Source organism: Morone saxatilis, unplaced genomic scaffold, assembly GCF_004916995.1.
Source record: "Morone saxatilis isolate NCDOM2014 unplaced genomic scaffold, NCSU_SB_2.0 Contig1, whole genome shotgun sequence".
Classification (NCBI taxonomy): Eukaryota; Metazoa; Chordata; class Actinopteri; family Moronidae; genus Morone; species Morone saxatilis.
The window spans coordinates 9,076,326-9,093,904 of NW_023339651.1; the positions used below are offsets into that span (position 1 = coordinate 9,076,326).

Consider the following 17,579-nt stretch of genomic DNA (forward strand, 5'->3'; position numbering starts at 1 on the left):
CTTTCTCTTCTCTTTTTTTTTTTCCGCTCCCGGCAAACCCTTTCTCCTCTTCTCTTTCTACCTCTCTGGCCCCAACTCCTCTTTCTTCTTTTTTGGGTAGCTTTTTTTTGGATATTATTTTCACAGGCTGGGGCAGGCTAAAGAGGGCTTTGGGACTTCCCCACCGCCACACCCTCCAAGCCTTTGATCCTTTGCTTTGGAGGTAACATCAAAGGAAGCATTTAGAAAGGCGCAGGTTTAACTTAACTGTGAAGGTTTTCAATGTTTTTCAACTTTTGGATGGCCTTGCTGAGGGCTTTTTTCCTTTCTTCCTCCCCCGCCCCTCCTCCTCCCCCCCTCCCTCACCTCCCTCCTCCCGCTGCTCCCTCGATCCCTTCGCTGCATCCCTCAGCTGACAAAAACACACAGTTTGTAGCCAAGGGTTTTTTTTTGTGCCTCTGACCTCACCTCCATAGAACCTATCTGGCATAAAACAAGACCTCCTCCCCATAAAAACTCAGATATACAGATGGTGTACACAAAGATTCAGTCATTTCTTTTTGATGGTGTGGTAAAAGGTGCAGTTTCAGCACCCAGCCCTTCTCTTTCTCTCTGTTTCTTCCACTCTCTGTGTGGATGACATGCAGCATCCTATATTGCAGCTGGTTGCATCAATGCCAAGGCAGGCCCATCGCCGCAGCGGTGTTGGATAGGTTAGCAGTAAAAGGGCATCACTCCATATTCTCCTCTGCGCTCCCTCTCTGTATGGATCCATCCTTACTCTCGACGTCACTTCTCCTGAATGTGAGAAAGAGGAAGTGTCAGAAAATGCTCAGAAGAAAAGAAAGGCCGTCTCGGCTTTTTTCAGCTGCTTTGGTAGCTGTGTTGACACGGGGCACAGACGAAACTTGCAATCATTCGTTCACAGGAAAACAAACGATTTTCATAATGAATGCCTCAACTGAGTTTCTTATGCAAACTCTCTAAATTAAGAAAGTATCAGATGAAGCCTTGCATTCCAGGTCAAAGCCAGGCTTTTCTGTGGTGTAGTCAACGGTATTTAAATGACACAGACTTGATAAGGCGATCCAGAAAGCTGAGGTGCTCCACTAAATGCTTTTTCGTCTTTTATGAGCTTCCCTGTCTGACTGTGCCAATTAGCAAAGGCGTGTGGCCTGCTTTTCTTCTCCTCTTTTTCTCTTTTTTTTCCCCCTGCTCCAACTCTCTTTCTAGATAGACGCTCTCTATCATGCTCCCGCACACACACCGCCATACACACACCAAGCACACGTTTGGTGTATCATTAGCTTAGTGTGCGGGGAGGCGTGCGAGCCTGGGCTCTCCCCTGCCTTATCTCCATGTCAATCACAGCGTGTGTGTGAACATCAGTTGTAATGATCTCCATCCAGCCTGTCGGTGCGTGTTAGCGCCTGGCTTCCCTCGCCCCCGGAGCAAGCCGTTCCCTAGCTAATAGATGCAAAATTAAGCTGATCAATAGATGGCCTCAGCTCATTATTGACATGTTATCGCGGCGTGGGATTTTTGTGCGGGGGTTTTATACAGAGCTAGCTGGAGATGCAAGGCAGGAGGAGCAAAAAAAAAAAAAAAAAGTTAACTGTCTTCTCCAAATGGCTCAGGCCACTTTATTTCAACCCTGCAATGATATTAAGGTAATTTATTTTTAGTCAGTCTTATGCATGTATTTTGACGCTAAAGCCCCTTTCTGTTTGTATTACTTGTCTTATTGTAGTAATCACCGGCTCAGTGGTAGGAAATGAGATGGAGACTTTGTAAAACGCCATATTAAAGATTCATCAATAATTGGCATGTGTGCTGCTGTTTGTGTTGCGGGGAAGGTGGGTGGGGGTGGCTCTTATGGACGGATCACCATGTGATTGAGCTAAGTGGTAATTAACCATGAGAGAGGTGTGTGTGTGTGTGTGTGTGTGTATTTTTGAGCCTGTGCTTGCAGGTGCGTGTGTATGCATGAAGATGCATGTGCTGCTGTGTCAGAAAAGGTGGGGTAAGGTGGGGTGGTGCATCACTGACAGCTGATTTGGAGGTGAGCACTGGGGGCATGTCGTCAGGTTATGGCGAGACAAGGGGAGGCGTCTGTGTAGCTCGGGCCACAGCCGCCTCCCCTGACCCTCCTCAGGTCTTATTGTCATGGAAGCATCTCTCATTTTAATGAGCTCCAATAACCAAGCCCTTATTACTTATTTATTCATTAAGCTACCGTGGCAAAGCGGCAGTACCCCACTGTGTGAGTATGCATGTAATTGCTTGTGTGGGAATTTTTTTTCCTTCTTTCATGCACGATATCACAGTAAATACCATGTTTCGTAACAACAATAATAAGTTAGGTTAAAGGTAATTGAACCCAAAATAGATAGCTTAAAGCTGATGAATTACCCTAGTTGGTTGGGTTACAAATCCATAACCTGGAACCATATTTAAGAGTTGAGTTGAAACCCTTAAAATCCCGGGCTTTAGGTATGCTGAGGGAGTAGGCCTCATGAATATGGAGGCTGAACGGCTTCAAGGTGTATGTGCAAGTGTGAAAGAGACACAGAACAGACTGAATGTTTGTTGGTTTTGTATGATGCTTTTGTGAACATTAATTGCCTGTTGGTATGTGTGTTTGAGGCCTTCAACATAATGCTTTCTGATTGATGAATATGCGTAGGTGGAATTGTGTGATAGTGTGTATTGTTATCTAGAATATCGGAAGTCTTTGTGAAGCCTAAGAGTGTACACATTCTCTCCCTCTGAGGCATGTTTCATAGCTTCCTTATATCTAGTCTACCATTTAACTAATTCATAGTGAACTCTCGCAGAACAAAACCAGACACTCAACATCAAGGGCAGCGTTCAGCTCTCCTCCAGCACAATACCAAATACAGCATTCTCCAGCAGAATGTGGGCGCTGCAATCAGCTTACTTTTCTCCCTCAGCAGAGCTCAGCTGCAGTTCACCTTTTTTAACTCTCTCCCCACACCGCAGACCTTGCTTCTTGCAAACAAAGGTAAGCATGTAGTGAGCATATAGGTTGCCCAACCTCTTCTCCTCCCTTCCCCTGACCTGGCCTTGCATAAGGGACTCAGACACACCTAGGCCTGCAGACATGCCTGTTCACCTCCATGTAGCCTCTATGTAGGTCAGTGTGTACGAGACTCCAACCAGGAAGGGTCCAGGACATGATCTTTGGCCTGTCAATCCATCAACCTGCTTCCACTGAGATGTGGAGCTGTGACTATGATTATCATTGCTAATTTAATTTTACAGAATATCGGATATATATATATATATCTAATAGTTCAAGCAGGTGTTTTCATGGATCTCAGTAATCTGACAAGATGATGTTTCATACTGAAGTTGATGCATGGGGGAATGTGTGTGTAGCCTACAAGCTAATGCAAAAAAAAGAGAAGAAAAATAGGGCATCTATCAACACCATCTCAAAGGCAACTTGATTTACTGTTGTAAGAAGCTTCACTGCCAGTTCTGAAATTTGATTATTAGCAAATGTCCTCAACACAAAACCAGTAAATCCAGTTGTCTCTGACTTGGCACATTTAGATATCCTGTTACATGGATGACTGAACATTTTCATAGAAAGGAAAGTAGATGGACTTGTTTATCATGTTGATGATTTAATAGAGCACCTCAATACAAATATTTAGTTTAATTTTTTTAGTTTTAGAAGTTGCATAAATGAGGTCTTACTTTTAAAATGACATTGCACTTTGCATCTCGATATCGTTTTAGCCTGTGGCGTGAACACAAAATCAGAACACAAAAAATAACCAGACAAGGGAGTATTGACGAGTAATCCCCCTCCATTCATTAATTGAGATAACTGCGATTACAACCCTAATAGGGGTAAGTAAGACAAGTCAATAAAGATACATTTATTACAACTGCAATTGTCAGGGCTTCCAGTCTCCAAGTAAAAGAAAAGAAAAGAAAGAGGAAAAGTCATTCAGATAGAATAGCAATGAGTGCAGCTCTGTGAAGCAGGAGAAAAACCTGAAAGCAGAGGCATTCTGCTGCAAAGCCTGATGCTAAAGGTGCCAGAGCGCCTGTTCATTAGCAGGGCTGATGGAAGACCAGCCAGCTCCTGCTGGCCTTCACCCTCACTGCCACAATATTTATAGAGCAGCCAAGAGATACTCTTAATGACACAGGGAGAGGGACAGTGGGAAGGGGGGAGGGGGTGCAAAAGTCAGAAATGGAACACTGTTTACTTTCTGAGGCTTGTTGAGAAGTTGGTGTGTTTTGGACTGCAATCATATCACCCTCACACTTCCTTTGGGAACGCTGCATGTGCATTCAGGCGTGTGCAATCTTTGGTATAGTCTGTCATCATCCAATCAATATAATTAGAAGGCAGTGAACTACATTTTTGCTAAACTTTTGACTAGTGGACAATTTCACCTCCTTGCAATTGTCGTAGAAAAATGTGTCAGCTGCGTGTTGTGTAATCCTTTGAAACTTTCCGGTCAATCAGCTGGTGTTTGCACAGCACATTTGTCCACACTTGCTAGGTAAACACTGTCACAGTAAAGCCGTACTTATCTCATGAACCAGTGTTTAAGAGAGCGAAACTAACTTCCAGAACAGGCCCGATAAAAGTCAAGTGTTCACAGAAATAAGTCTAAAGAACGGGAACCAAACAGATTAGTTAAAAAAGCAGTCAAAGACTACAATACTTTCTGATATATTATGAACAATAGCAGTTTCACAAGCCTGTTTCTACAAGCGGATTTTAAGGGATGAGTAAAGACTTGGGTTGAGAGAAAGGAGAGGTCATGTGCATGTTCCCCATGTGGAAAAAAGGCTGGTATGAGAAGTGTCAGGTTGAGTTTCTCTGCAAGGAAGAGTGAGAGAAAGAGAGTTTGAGGTGTAGGTGGAGATTGTTGGCAAAGGGGATAGAGATAGGAGGTGAGGAGGGGAGGTTTTGGATCAGGTCGGCGGCCCCAGTGCTGTCAGGGCTAGTGGAACCCCCAAGCGGTTCTGGCTTTGGAGTAAATATGGGCCCAGCGGACCCCTTCCCGCCCCAGGGCACGCAAACCCCAGGCCTTCCCACATTCCACTTTTATTTTCCTGGTTGCAAAATGCCTCTGGCTATCAGAGCAGGTGGGGTGTTTTTTTCTTTAATATTTACTCATAAAATGTGCATTAGTAGAACCAAAGCAGCCATGATGGGCCCTCTTGTGTTGGCTAACTTTCTCCCACTTTTGTTGAGAAATTCTCACGTACTGCACACAGAAACAGACACAACAATGTATCATATAGTTGAGTTGGCTGGTGGTTTCTTTTTTAACCAGGGGAATTTCAAAGGGTCTGTGTTGCATTAAGCGTCTCCCACCCTCAATTACAGAAAATTACGGTCCCCTCCTCAACAAATTACATGTTTGTATAAGCACGTGTTTTCTTCTTCTGTTGCACTTGTGAGTGAGGACAGAGACTGCAGGCAATATCCGCAACAGATCAAGACAATATGCTCAGCTCTTGTTTTTAACGGGATAAAATTGTAGTCAAACTGGATAGACTAATCTTTTAAGCTCTGTGCAGTTTACTTGCAGAGCTTTGAATGGGCTCCTCTTACTAGCCTTGATCATTTCAGACTTAAATAAAGCTCTTTATAGTAGCGGTCTGATTGGTGTAATCTGCAAGCTGTCAATCCCATCTCTGAGCACTCTCCCAGAGGAGCTGCCGGGCCTGTCCATCAGAGGATGTTCAAATGTGGGTGAGCATTGTTGTTCAGGTGTGAACGAGTGAGTAAGCATGTAAAGTATGTCAGGGGGGTCACTGTAATTGTACATGTGTTACACCGCCTATGATGCCCATGTAGAGCTGTGCCATGTCTGCGATATGAGGTGGCCACAGATGGGTCGAAGATCTGCTGGACTCTCTAGAGCAGCACCCAGCATCCATATGCTGACTCTAAACCCAAGCTGCTATCTGTCTGTCTGTCTGTCTGTGTCTATCTGCCCTCCTTTTTTGCATTGCTCACGTGGCTGGAATGCTTGATGGAGGCTCTGTGGTCCTCATCATCTGTCCCATGGTCTCCTGCTGGAAAGTGGACCAGTGTTTGGGAGCCATATTGGCACATAAGGAGCTCTGTTTGTTTGATTGGTCTGAAGCCCTCTTCTCTTAATCCAAAACAAAATGAACAAGCCGTGTGGTGGCTGCTGCTCCAGCCGCCAGGCCGCATGTGATAAACACATCAGATGTGAGCTGGTTGTTCACCAGAAACAGGGAGAACAATCCTGCACTTTCCGTGTCTGTCATTCACACTAAAAAAATTATGAGTAAGACTTCTCCCCCCCTTCTTTGTCAATAGCACATATTGACGTTTGGTTAATGTTTGATAGGATGTGGAAAAATGGTTTATTTTTAGGAAGATCAGAGTCTAGCACTGTTAACAGGAAGGAGTGGTTTAGGCCAAATTGCTTCAGTGCCAGCTTGTTGAATTAGTAACAACCGTGGTGGACGCCGGTGTGTAGACTTGTGAGGATGATGTGTGGGTGCTCAGGATGCCCCTCCATTTGTCTCCAACCTACTTCCCCTCTGCCATGAGCTGTGACACTGGGACCAGGGCCCCAGCTTGTTTTCACTGCGATGACAGTCAGTGCGGATCTTAACACTGTAGCTTTCTAACATGCCAGACTTTGGTGCAGCAGCAGTCACTCACATAACGGGTGAGTGGTCCAGCGGGGAAAGGAGAAAGCACCTGTTCTAACATAATATAATAAAAAACAGTGGCATTCATCAATTACAAATGCCAAACTGTATTGGTTCTGGCTTCGTCAATGGATATATTTGGGTTTGGAATGGTTGGTCTGACAAGGCAAGCAATTTGAAGAAATCCCTTTAGGACCTTGGGTTCTGGGAGCTTATAATGGGTGTGTTTTTCTATTTTATTGACTAAATTGTCAATTGAAAGAAGAGCAGACAAAATTATTAATAATGAAAATAATCAATGGTCATACCCCTTGTAAACAACCCCCACCCCCCACCACCAACCCCCTTCTTGTGCTTGGGAAAGCAGTGGAGGACAGGAAAATCGGGACAGTGAGAGTGAGTTCATCCCTCTGTAAGGATTTAGAGGACTCCCTTGTCTTTCACTTAATCAGAGACAATTGAGTCATTCAGCTCCCATTGTGGGGCTGGCCAGGCGAGGAGGGGCGCATGGTAGGGGAAGAGAATGGGGGGGGGAGGCTGAAAGGGAGAGGGGAGAAGGAGAAGCCGTCTGCTGCACAACACGGAGCAGGAGCACAACCACTGGGTGGCTCTTACAGGGTGGGGGTCTGTCAAGGGGGGCTGCTTAGTGTCTGTGTGTGTGGGAGGGGGGCAGGAAGAGAGAGACAGAGGAGAAGAGAGAGTTATCCTGGAACTCCGGAGCAATTTGTCACATTGGAATGGCTCTTGAGTTACCCGGGGGGCCCCCTCATAGCAGGAGAGTTTTCAGGTCGCAGAGTGGGGAATAGGGAGGGGTTTGGAGCAACAGAGAGGGGTCAGAGGTCATGGCCTACTCAAGCCCAGGCAGTACGTCCGTTAGCAGGGCAGACGGGTGGGTGGAGAGAGAGAAAGGAGGCCAAGAAGGGGGTGGTCGAAAAGCCCGGTGCTTGCCAGGGCTCCGTTTTCCTTGGCATGCTTGTAAAACCTGCAGGAGAGATTAGTGTGTGAGAACATTTGCAATAGCAGGGCTGAAGTGGAGCCACTTGTCAGGGCATGCGCTGCGACACCCTCCCTCTCTCTGTAGTCTTTCAATGTCTATCTACCGCATTGCCACACTCAGGGGTGTCACCTTCACACCGCTTACCCACCTACTCAGAACCTCCTCTTGCCCGACCCCTTCTCCGGCTGCAGCTGTGTTTGAATATTTGCATGTGTGAGCATGTGTGCACACGCACACGCAATGGCAGGACTTTCCCATGACTGGATTCACAATTTACCCCCCTCTCCCCTTCTCTCCAGCACTGCCCTGTCTTCTAGCCCCTCTGGCACCAATGGACACTGTCTTGAATTACCTCATAGATGACAGCAGCCCCGTCACTCTCTTCCTCCGCTTTTACTGTTACAACACCACCCCCTTCCCCTCCTCCTCTTTCCCCTTCATGGCAATTAATACCCAGTGTGGGGGGTCCATAAAAACCCACAAGACCTCAACTCAAACTTTTTACAACCTTTCCTTTTTCCACTCTCAGGACATACAAACAAGCATAAACAAACCCAGTTTTTAGCAGTAAAAGCCATCTTGGGGTCATAAATGAGTGGTAGTGGTGGAGAAAGACCAGGCAGCCAACAGTTTTTTTCCTTGCAGGGGCTGTAACCGCGGACATGGAGTCAATAACTCCCTCCAGCGTCTACCACTGGCAGGCACCCCACAGTGAACTCTTCGCTAATTACCACTGATTTAGACACAGTCTCAGGAAGGGTCGCGACACACTCACTCTCTGACCAGCTCCGACACACATACAGCACACACACTCACACGCCCTCAGACATGCATACAAACTAGCGGCCACCCTTGCTGGCTGGCAGCACAAAGAAATTGCATCTAATGTACCTGCATCACCATACAACCACCAGACAGCTACCATAACTTAGTTCCCTCTGCACTCGCCAAAGGACAATGGTTGCACTAAAGTTATAATTTCAATCAAATGTTTAAACTTTTCATCACCAAGTGTGAAAATCTGATCCTGGGCTCTGGGCCAATAATGATAGTGAGATAATTATGAAATGTAACAGGACTGCATGAGCCTCCTAGGTCTTGTGTCATTATTGCAGAGAAGCACATGATCTCAGTCACTCATGAAATATAATTTAATAGGATTCAGATAGCATCCTGAAGTGAAGCAACAAATTTCAAACATGTGGTTATCAGACTGTGGAAAGCAAAGGCACTCACAGTGTTTAGATTTCTAGATCATGTTGAAGGTTTTTGTGCAAATGGCATCATAGGCCCAGATCCAAGTCCAAGTTCAACTGTCAGTAGATTCTTAGGGGGATATCTGGTGTGTAATAGAATAGCTTAAATTAATATAGAAGTTACCCCATTGTCATTCTAATGTCTGCACCTTGGGGTTACCAAGTGAAGTTTCTGTGGCATCTAGGTTTCAAAATAGGCTTTTTACCCTCCAAAGATTGTTCATTTCGTTTCCTTGTGTCTTTGATAGAAAATTATTTTTATTTGATGTACTTGATGCCCATTTTCATTGGCTTTACAATTTTCAATGCATGCAAATCCAGGGAAATGCCATCACCTAAGTTGCTATTGAGGCTAATATTTAAATGTAATTGAAATGCGGCAAGCAGTTTTTCAAAGGTCTCTGGTTTTACACTATTTATAGCTGTTGTCCCTGATATTTAGTTACTCAGTAGTTTCCCTTCTTCACAATTTTTAGGGCTCTGACCTCAGAGCTGAAACAGCTGCTATGACCTCTTTCCCTCAAATTAGGTGGCTGTGACATTGATAAAAGGAGTCTACCAAATACTGTAGCAAGGTCACCACCGGGCAGGCAATGGCTGACAAAGCAGAGTTGGATATTTGCCATATTTTATTGTGATCAAGAGCTGCTCAGAGGTACAAGGTAGACCATTTAAGGAAGAACAGTCAACAACGCACATGTCATCAAATTAAAATGACTCCACCCAGTTTATAACATAAAGACAGATGTTTCTCATGACCCTTGTTTCTGCTTATCTGGTTTTCTGTGCCTGTGTGTGTGTAGACCTGGTGTGGTGTGCGTCGTGTGTGTCTCGTGTGGTGTCGATGGTGTGTTGTGTGTGAGAGAGAGAGAGGGAGAGAGAGGGTGGGAGAAAGAGAGGGAGACTTCTGATAGAGGCCAAGTCAATCATTTATGGGAGCAGTCAGGAGGTTTAGCCTCAGAGGAGCGTGGTTAGACGACACGCTTTAACCTTTTTATGGCTTCCAATAAAAGTGAGAACAGTCACATTTATGACATTAGGTCATCTTAAAGCCATGAGCTGTGTATAGTGCCATAACCTCTGCCCTCCTCCAACTGCAAATTAGTGACTTCATGAAATCCAAAGTTACCAGTCCACTAGCTTTTTTGTTTTAGAATTCCTGATCACTGTGAAGGAGCCAGGCTATGAAAACAAACAATTTTGTGCTGTATTTCTGGGAAAAAAAAGTCTAATTTGGTTTACACAACTACTGTGTGCACTCCTGCTGGACTCTTACATGTATGCTTGAGGCCATCCTCACCCCATCCACCATCCGCCTTAAGATCTTTGTTTGCTTTTCCATGTTTTTGAGTTTCCACATCCATACACCTGTCAAGAAATGTCGTCTCCCTTTTTTGTCTTATTTTTAATTTGTTCTTTTTGGTTTTTGCTTTCTGCATTGTTAACATGTTTTGTTTCTTTCTTTCCATTCTGTTTCCTTTCTGCCATTCAGTACCTACAGATGAAATGGCCCCTGCTAGATGTTCAACCAGGAGGTCTTCAAAGTAGACAAGCACTTAAAGATGCCAGGTCCCCGTCACCGGCACACATCGTTGTAAGTAACACTCCGCTCGGTACTTTTCCTCTTTCACCAGCTCTTCTTCCCTTATTCATGACAGAAAGACAAACAACCCCTGCTTTTCTTCACTCACCCATCCTGAAAACAACTTCAGTGTCAAAGCCCTCCCCCTTTTCCCATGAATGGATGTTTTGACTGGAAAAATGCATATTTGTTTGCATTTACCCTTAAATCACAGTCACTAACACACCCAGTCAGTTTTATGTAAACCTGTTCTCTTATACATGCAAGTTCTGACAATCAAGGTTTTGTGGATTCCAGAAAGTAGGACTTTTGTCTGTTAAAGAGTGATCAGGAGGCGAATGGGACTGGGGGGTTGCCACTGTGGCAGGTGCAGCAGTTGTTCTTTGGACAGCCATGCCGCCTGTAATCCCAGAGAAAATTATAACTCCCAGCCAATCCTTATAATGAACAGGGTGATTATGGAAAACTGGTCTCATGTCGACAACTTTTTCATGAGAATGAGCTAATGCTGGGCTGCTGACATACTGTCTTTGAGGGCAGTGTGGGCGTTCCTTCAACACTGATTACCCTATCCATGAAGTTGGAGGAGTATTCTGGCTGGAGAGTTTGCTGTACAGCAATAGGGGCATATGCAGTAGATGCACATAACAGAGCATCCACCCCAGGCATGTCAATATCTAAGAGGATAGCAGCTCTAGAATGAACAGTTGATCGTGAACTTAGTAGTTAGCTAAAGGCATAAAGTTTTCAGGAGGTCAGCGGAAAGGTTGAACATAGAGAGGTGCACGTATGTGGTCACAGGGTTAGCGAGCCAGGAAAATCAATGAGAGTGGGGATTGAGCAGAATTAGTGAGGTGATCATGAATGCCCTGGGCCATTATTGGCACAGTTGTTACTTTTGTTCTGGAGTCTCCTACATATTGTAATGAAAATGAAATTTTGAAAAGCACGTAACGATTTTAGATGGAGAAGCCTTCCGAGTTTGTATGCTCATGAATACAATATCTCCTGTGGTAACAGTTCAGTGCTAGAGCTATTAATACACTGCTGACCCTTTTTGTTTATGCACTCGGTGCAACAACACAGTTAGTAGTCGTCATGGCTCTGGAGCTCGCACAGAAGGTAGCAATGATTTTTATCGCACAAATTAGACTGTCCAGACACAGTGGCCCTCTGAGTCACATTTGACATTTGATCAGTTCAGTTACTTTTATGGTCTGTAATAAATACCATCTCGAATAGTTACTCAAAAGTTGGCGAGCCGAGTCCTCCTTGGTATTTTGCCCGTTTAAGTTAAGCACGTCTTAAAATAGCAGGAGTCGACAAGGCTGTTTATTTGAAACAGAAACCTTGTCAAAAGTTGTGTTTAAGACAAAGAGCTAGCGATGACAGTGTTATTCTGAACAAAACAAGCCCAGCTCAGGCCCTCCTTATCTTTCCCTGCGATGCTAGTGTTATTTTTATACCAAAGAGTTCAGGGGCCTCTTTTACTCTGTTATTTTAGGAGACGCTGAGAAAAGAGTCCCAACTCCTATGAAGTCATTAAACTGGTCGTAGGCAGCAAAAGCTGCAGGTAAATACTTGAGGTTTTATCCTGCTATGAGTCATATGGCTGTAAATACTTAACACCTCACATCCATCTAAACTGCTGCTGTGCAATTCACTGTTAAAGGAAGTTTGAGAACAACACTAAAGTGCAATGGTTGCAGATCCAACTTTTTAGAATGACTTATTGACACCGTAACACATTTTATATATTCTATTTATATTCTCTTGTGTAATATGTGTATTTTTAACAGATAGCTCAATGCTCAATGAGATGGGTCCTAAAATGATTTATAATTATAACAAAACACTTTTTTGTTTTATATTTGTGAAAATAAATGTGAGCATCTATTTTTCACAATGTACACAGAGAGTTGTAATACAAACAGTCAAACATGCAACACTTACAGGCTTGGAAAAGACAGGCAATACCAGCAACTCATCACAAAACAGAAATTGGCTTTGGGGCAAAAACAGACTTGAAACAACAAAGATGGACAACCAGTCAGATGGAAAAAAATAAGCTTTGCTGAAGTACAGTCATTCACAGCAACACAATATAGTGACTGTAATACAAAATACTGAGCAACAATGTGCTTTGAACATGTGTTAATCACTACAAAGACTTGCCCATGCTAAGAAAATCTCACTGAGCCTACACAAAGTATATTAGTATGTATATAGTATAGTAGGTATAGTATGATATATAGTGCCACATGAAGCTGGAGCTCAGTTTAAAGCAACACTAAATTGTGTCCAAAAAATTTAACTGTAACAGAAAATGAGAATTCATTCATGAGAACAGTAAATTTAAACATTTCCATTTACAATATGCGCATTATATTGCCTCCATGGTGAGGTTACGTTAAAAACACTATGTCATGCTATCCATCAGTGGATTTCTGTTCAGATACGCCTTGGGTCGAGGTCATAAGGACAATTAAAAATGAAGTTAAGAGACTCGTCTTTGCAGGGTAAAGAAAACAGTTGGATTTCATGATAAATAACTCAATATCTGAAACCTAAATTAGCCTTCTGTTTTCTTTCTTTCTTTGTGCTTTAGTTCTCAGCAGAAAACAGACGCAAAAGCAGAATGGAGCAGTGGGAGCACTATTAAACGAATATTGTGATTAGTACTGACACTGATCAATATCAGAGAATATATTGTAATATTTGTGCTCATATTGCCCAGCCCTAGTGTGATCTGTTTGATAGAATACACAGGCTGGTAAGATCAGAGGCATTGCAACATCGCTGCATACGCACACAACTTGCTGTAAGCACAAGTGATAAAATTGAATGTGAAATGCAGCTTGTATTGTTGCCGCTCCTACCATCCTGCTCCGGCATCCACCTCTGACTGAGAAGGAAGTGTGATTGAATGTTTCCCTGGTTTGCATCATACTGGCTGTTGTACATATAGAAAAGACAGATAACTGTGGACAGCATTGTGAATGCCAATGATAACCCCACACGGACTCCCGCTGGTGTCACTCAATCAGTCAAGCTTTTCTTTTTTTTCTTTTTTTTTTCTCCACTACAGGATGTAGGCCTGTATGTTCCAGTACGTGATCCCCTTATCAATAAATTGGGCTGTAAACGGTAGTTTCTTTTTGTTTACAAATGCGAAGAAACACTCAAGCACCTTGACCTTCTCCGCCTGGTGTGCTCGCAGGCTGCATCGGCAGTGATAAGAAGCCGTCGATTGTCCGGCTAGATAACAGCGATCTGAAGCCTGAGTGACCCTGAGACAGTTGAAACAACGATAGAAAGAGAGTAATAGATTGGAGGAAAGATACGGATGGCTGTTGATAAAGCCTGTTGGAAAGTTGCAGCTGAGATGGACAGGGACGGAGATGCAGACAGACAGTCTCATTTGTGGCTGGAAGGCTCAGCTGAGGTGGAGTGCTGGAGGATCAGCTGAAAAAAAAGAGGAAGTGACCTCACGCAGGCTGGTCTGTCTGAGGGCACGCTGTATGCCCCTGTTTACCATGCCCTCAAAGGGGGCCACGCAGGACCTTTTGAAGTGCCTGACCACCCCGCAGGCAGCCTCAAAACCTGCCGCCGCTGAACTTTTATGCCATTGGCTGAAAGTTATTCAATATTTATCCACCTATTGATGTGTATTTTTTGAGGGAGAGACTCCAAGAAACATTTTTATGCCTCACATAGCTCCTGAGGGAAAGATCACAAACAGTCCTTGCTTTGTCAACTTGCCTTTTTATTGTGATGTTTTAATTTGACATTGTGGACTGGAAGAGTCTTTGTGCATACTTGGCAGCAGGAAGTAGCTTAAAGCTGGTGGATGAATTTAGGAAGTGGTGTGTGGGTTTTTTTTTTTTTACGACTTCGCACTTCTATTATTTAGACAGTGGTTATTGCATTAACCCAGTACCACAGCATAATATACTATACCAGATTGATTTGTAAATCCACTGCTTAAAGTGTGTGTGTGTGTTAATAGCATCAACAATGGTGCAAGAAAGGACTCGGCAGGAGCCAGGCTCATGTTGGTCATGACATAATTTGGCTCATCTCATAGTCATGTGATCAAACTTTTTTCAGTCTTAAATGAAGACCAGCACCTTTAGAATTAGATTTAAAAGCATTATAAACACAAGTCATTCTTATTGAATCGTGTCTTTTAATTTGCCATGCTGGGAATTGGGGCAGAAACATGCAAATGTTAAGAGCATATGCACACAAACTTCTTTCCTGACATTCACGTGCATGCACACACATACACACTCACACGCATACACAGCCTTAGAGTCTAGAGCCTAGCCCTGCTTGAACAATGTCTCCATTGTTTTGTGAGCTTTCACTGGCAGCAGGGGACGGCTGGAGTGTTAACCATTTCCCAACTGTTCTTCACTGTGTATTATTGTGTGTGTGTGTGTCAGAGGTAGTGAAGCATGGGCCCAGGGATGAAGAGAGGGAGGGCACTTGCTCCAAGTGTATGGTAATTAGTGTGGAGGAAGTGATGGAATCTGGCCATTTTTATGGCCCGCAAGACCTCCCACCTGAGCCTTTACAACTACTGAACATGCTTATTTTATTCCCATTCAGTCTCACTTGTTTCTCTGAATAATGTGAACTGGAAAGAGGCTGTGTGAAAAGAGCTGACGTGTTTTTGATATTATAAAAAAGAAACTAGCAGAACTGTGTCTTAGCCAAGCATTCAGAACACACATGCCACAATGACTCTGTGGATCCTAACAATGGGCCAAAGGACTGGATGGGCATGCGACTGTTACTCTAGGTCCATGTCAGAATAGACAGAGCCAGGATCACATTCACCCTCCTTGACCGCTTCTCTGTCCATTTTGGAGGAATAGGGATAAAGGGGGCTTCCTGTGGTCTGAATAGGCCATGCACCTGGGCTAGCCAGACAATTGCCCAAGACTCTGGGATGCCTGGCCTCCTCAGCTATTAATGAGCGACCCCATGGTCAGCAAGCACCACCCACACACTGTCCAAAGGCTTTACCTAGAAGGCTTTCTCTATCCTGCCTTATGCAGACCTTAAACTGCTCTTTCCCTCTGCATTTTAAGCCTTTTTCCAAATAACCTCTCTCACCCACCCACGTTTGTCGTCTTTCTGTGCATGCATTCCTCCATCCACCGTTAACCTTTGTTGCAAGAGAAAGCTCGAACATTTATTTATTGTTGTGGTCACTCACATAGTCGCAAAATGCTCTTGGCACGTAGGATTGGGCAGTATAACAGACAATCCCATCTGATCCTTTTATCTATAAGCGGTTTTTCGATTAAATTTCCAGAATTAATTTACATATAACACGATTGAAGATATTATTCATATCGCCCAGTTCCTTTTGGCACATGATGCAGACCTCAGATAGAGACCATTGTGCCTGTCAGCTGCCTATCGCTGTCTTCTCCAGACAAGACGTTTGTTCAAGGGGTCACGCTTACATCATCGACGCGGGCCAAAATCTGAGGCCGTCGAGACGTGGCGTCAGACCCCGGGAACTGTGACAATGAAAATGAGAGCACCTCGGTCATTGTATCTGTCCAGCAGTCTGGACGGCCGCTTGTTCCCACAGACAATCCACTCAGTGTTGGCTTAGTCAGCAACAATACCACAACAATGACTTAAGACTATTCTCGCTCCTTTATGGACTTAACAGATATATATATTAAAGTAATGGTACATGATAAATTGCATACCAGAATTCAAAATGTTAAATATTGCATAATTTCTGTCAAATTAATATATTAAATGTGTGAAGAACATCATTAAGCAGCCTATTTATTACAACACATGATTGTAGGAAATGTGAAAAGCCATTTTTTGTGTTTTTTCTGTGTTTCTGTGTGTGTAAATAGCTCTAGGGCCATTGTCGTCTTTTTTTTTTCTCTTGCTGTGGTATTTGACCGTTAAATAACCCCTGTGAACTAAAGCTACCCCAGGGAATGTGTGACTCTATGTTGGACATGCACATGTAAAAGGATAATACATATTTGTATCTGTAAGTGTGTATGTGTGTGTGTGTTTCACCAATAACCACAGTGTTCACTGTCTAGCTGTTATGGAAAATTATCTAGCTGGCCTCGGGATCATGCACAAGAACAAATAGAACCCACTGATCTTGGTGCAGAGAAAGCGACCGACAGTAGCTTTTAGGTACTGGAGTCTTTCCGTAAAATAAAAGGCCCTGTTGCTTTTCTCTGCATGGTCTGAGACTTCTACTAGCATGTCCTTTCCTCCTTAGGAAATCAATAACTCCCATTGCCTATTTTCTTCCTCTTTCTCCCTTTCCTGTCCTTTATCATCTCTTGATATCTGTCAGAGAGGTGAGATCTGAACTTCTGCTTTTTAGGGCAGTAGATACAAATGTGCCAGTTTAACCTCTGAATGCCTCCTCCTCTTAAGACACTTGTGTTTGAACAGCTAGTAAGACTAGGAAGTTCACAATTTCAATTTTAGTGCACCTAGTGAAGTGATTGAAATGACTGCTCTGGGGACCCATAGTCAGCACACTTTGTTATTTTAATTATAAACTTACTTTATAATTGCACTTTTAACAGCTCTAACATCTAGAACAACATGGCTCTGACACTGAGGTGATATCATTCAACCCTCTGTGCCAGATCATGCTACCTGTTTGCAGCTGTAGATATTTAGAGCTTGAAAAATCTGTGGCAAAATGTGCCAGTGACAGTGGATCCCCAGACCAGCTGACTGCTCCTGAAAGTCTGTGAAGGTGTAGATGTTGAGGAGATGTTCTACCAAAGTGAAGCAGTGTTTTAACAACCAGCCAGCCAGTACCAACAGCCATGTAACCAGTGCAGAGCCAGTGTTCTCTTATTCTGTCTGTGTAAAATTAGTAATGATTGGGCCAAACACGTACCCAGGAGAAAGCTGAGCCAGCAGAGATGAGGTAGTAGTTTAAATTACTAAAAAGCCAGGGGATGCATTATTTCCAGGGAGAACACGTTGCTTTTGCATAAAACCTGGCCGGCTGGGATTGTGTGCAGATGTGTATATGTGTGTCTTTGTGTGTGTG

General features: G+C 43.7%; 1 protein-coding gene across 13 annotated transcripts in view; it reads left to right on the plus strand.

Annotated features, from left to right (window-relative positions):
• The window catches only part of tcf7l2 (transcription factor 7 like 2), a gene marked incomplete in the record, with an annotated part of 92,402 nt that overhangs the window by 20,365 nt on the left and 54,458 nt on the right, over positions 1 to 17,579 (plus strand). For all 13 annotated transcript variants that reach the window (XM_035660270.1, XM_035660278.1, XM_035660354.1 and 10 more), the window contains 1 exon segment: positions 10,415 to 10,516. In XM_035660270.1, the coding sequence (XP_035516163.1) occupies positions 10,415 to 10,516 (102 nt within the window).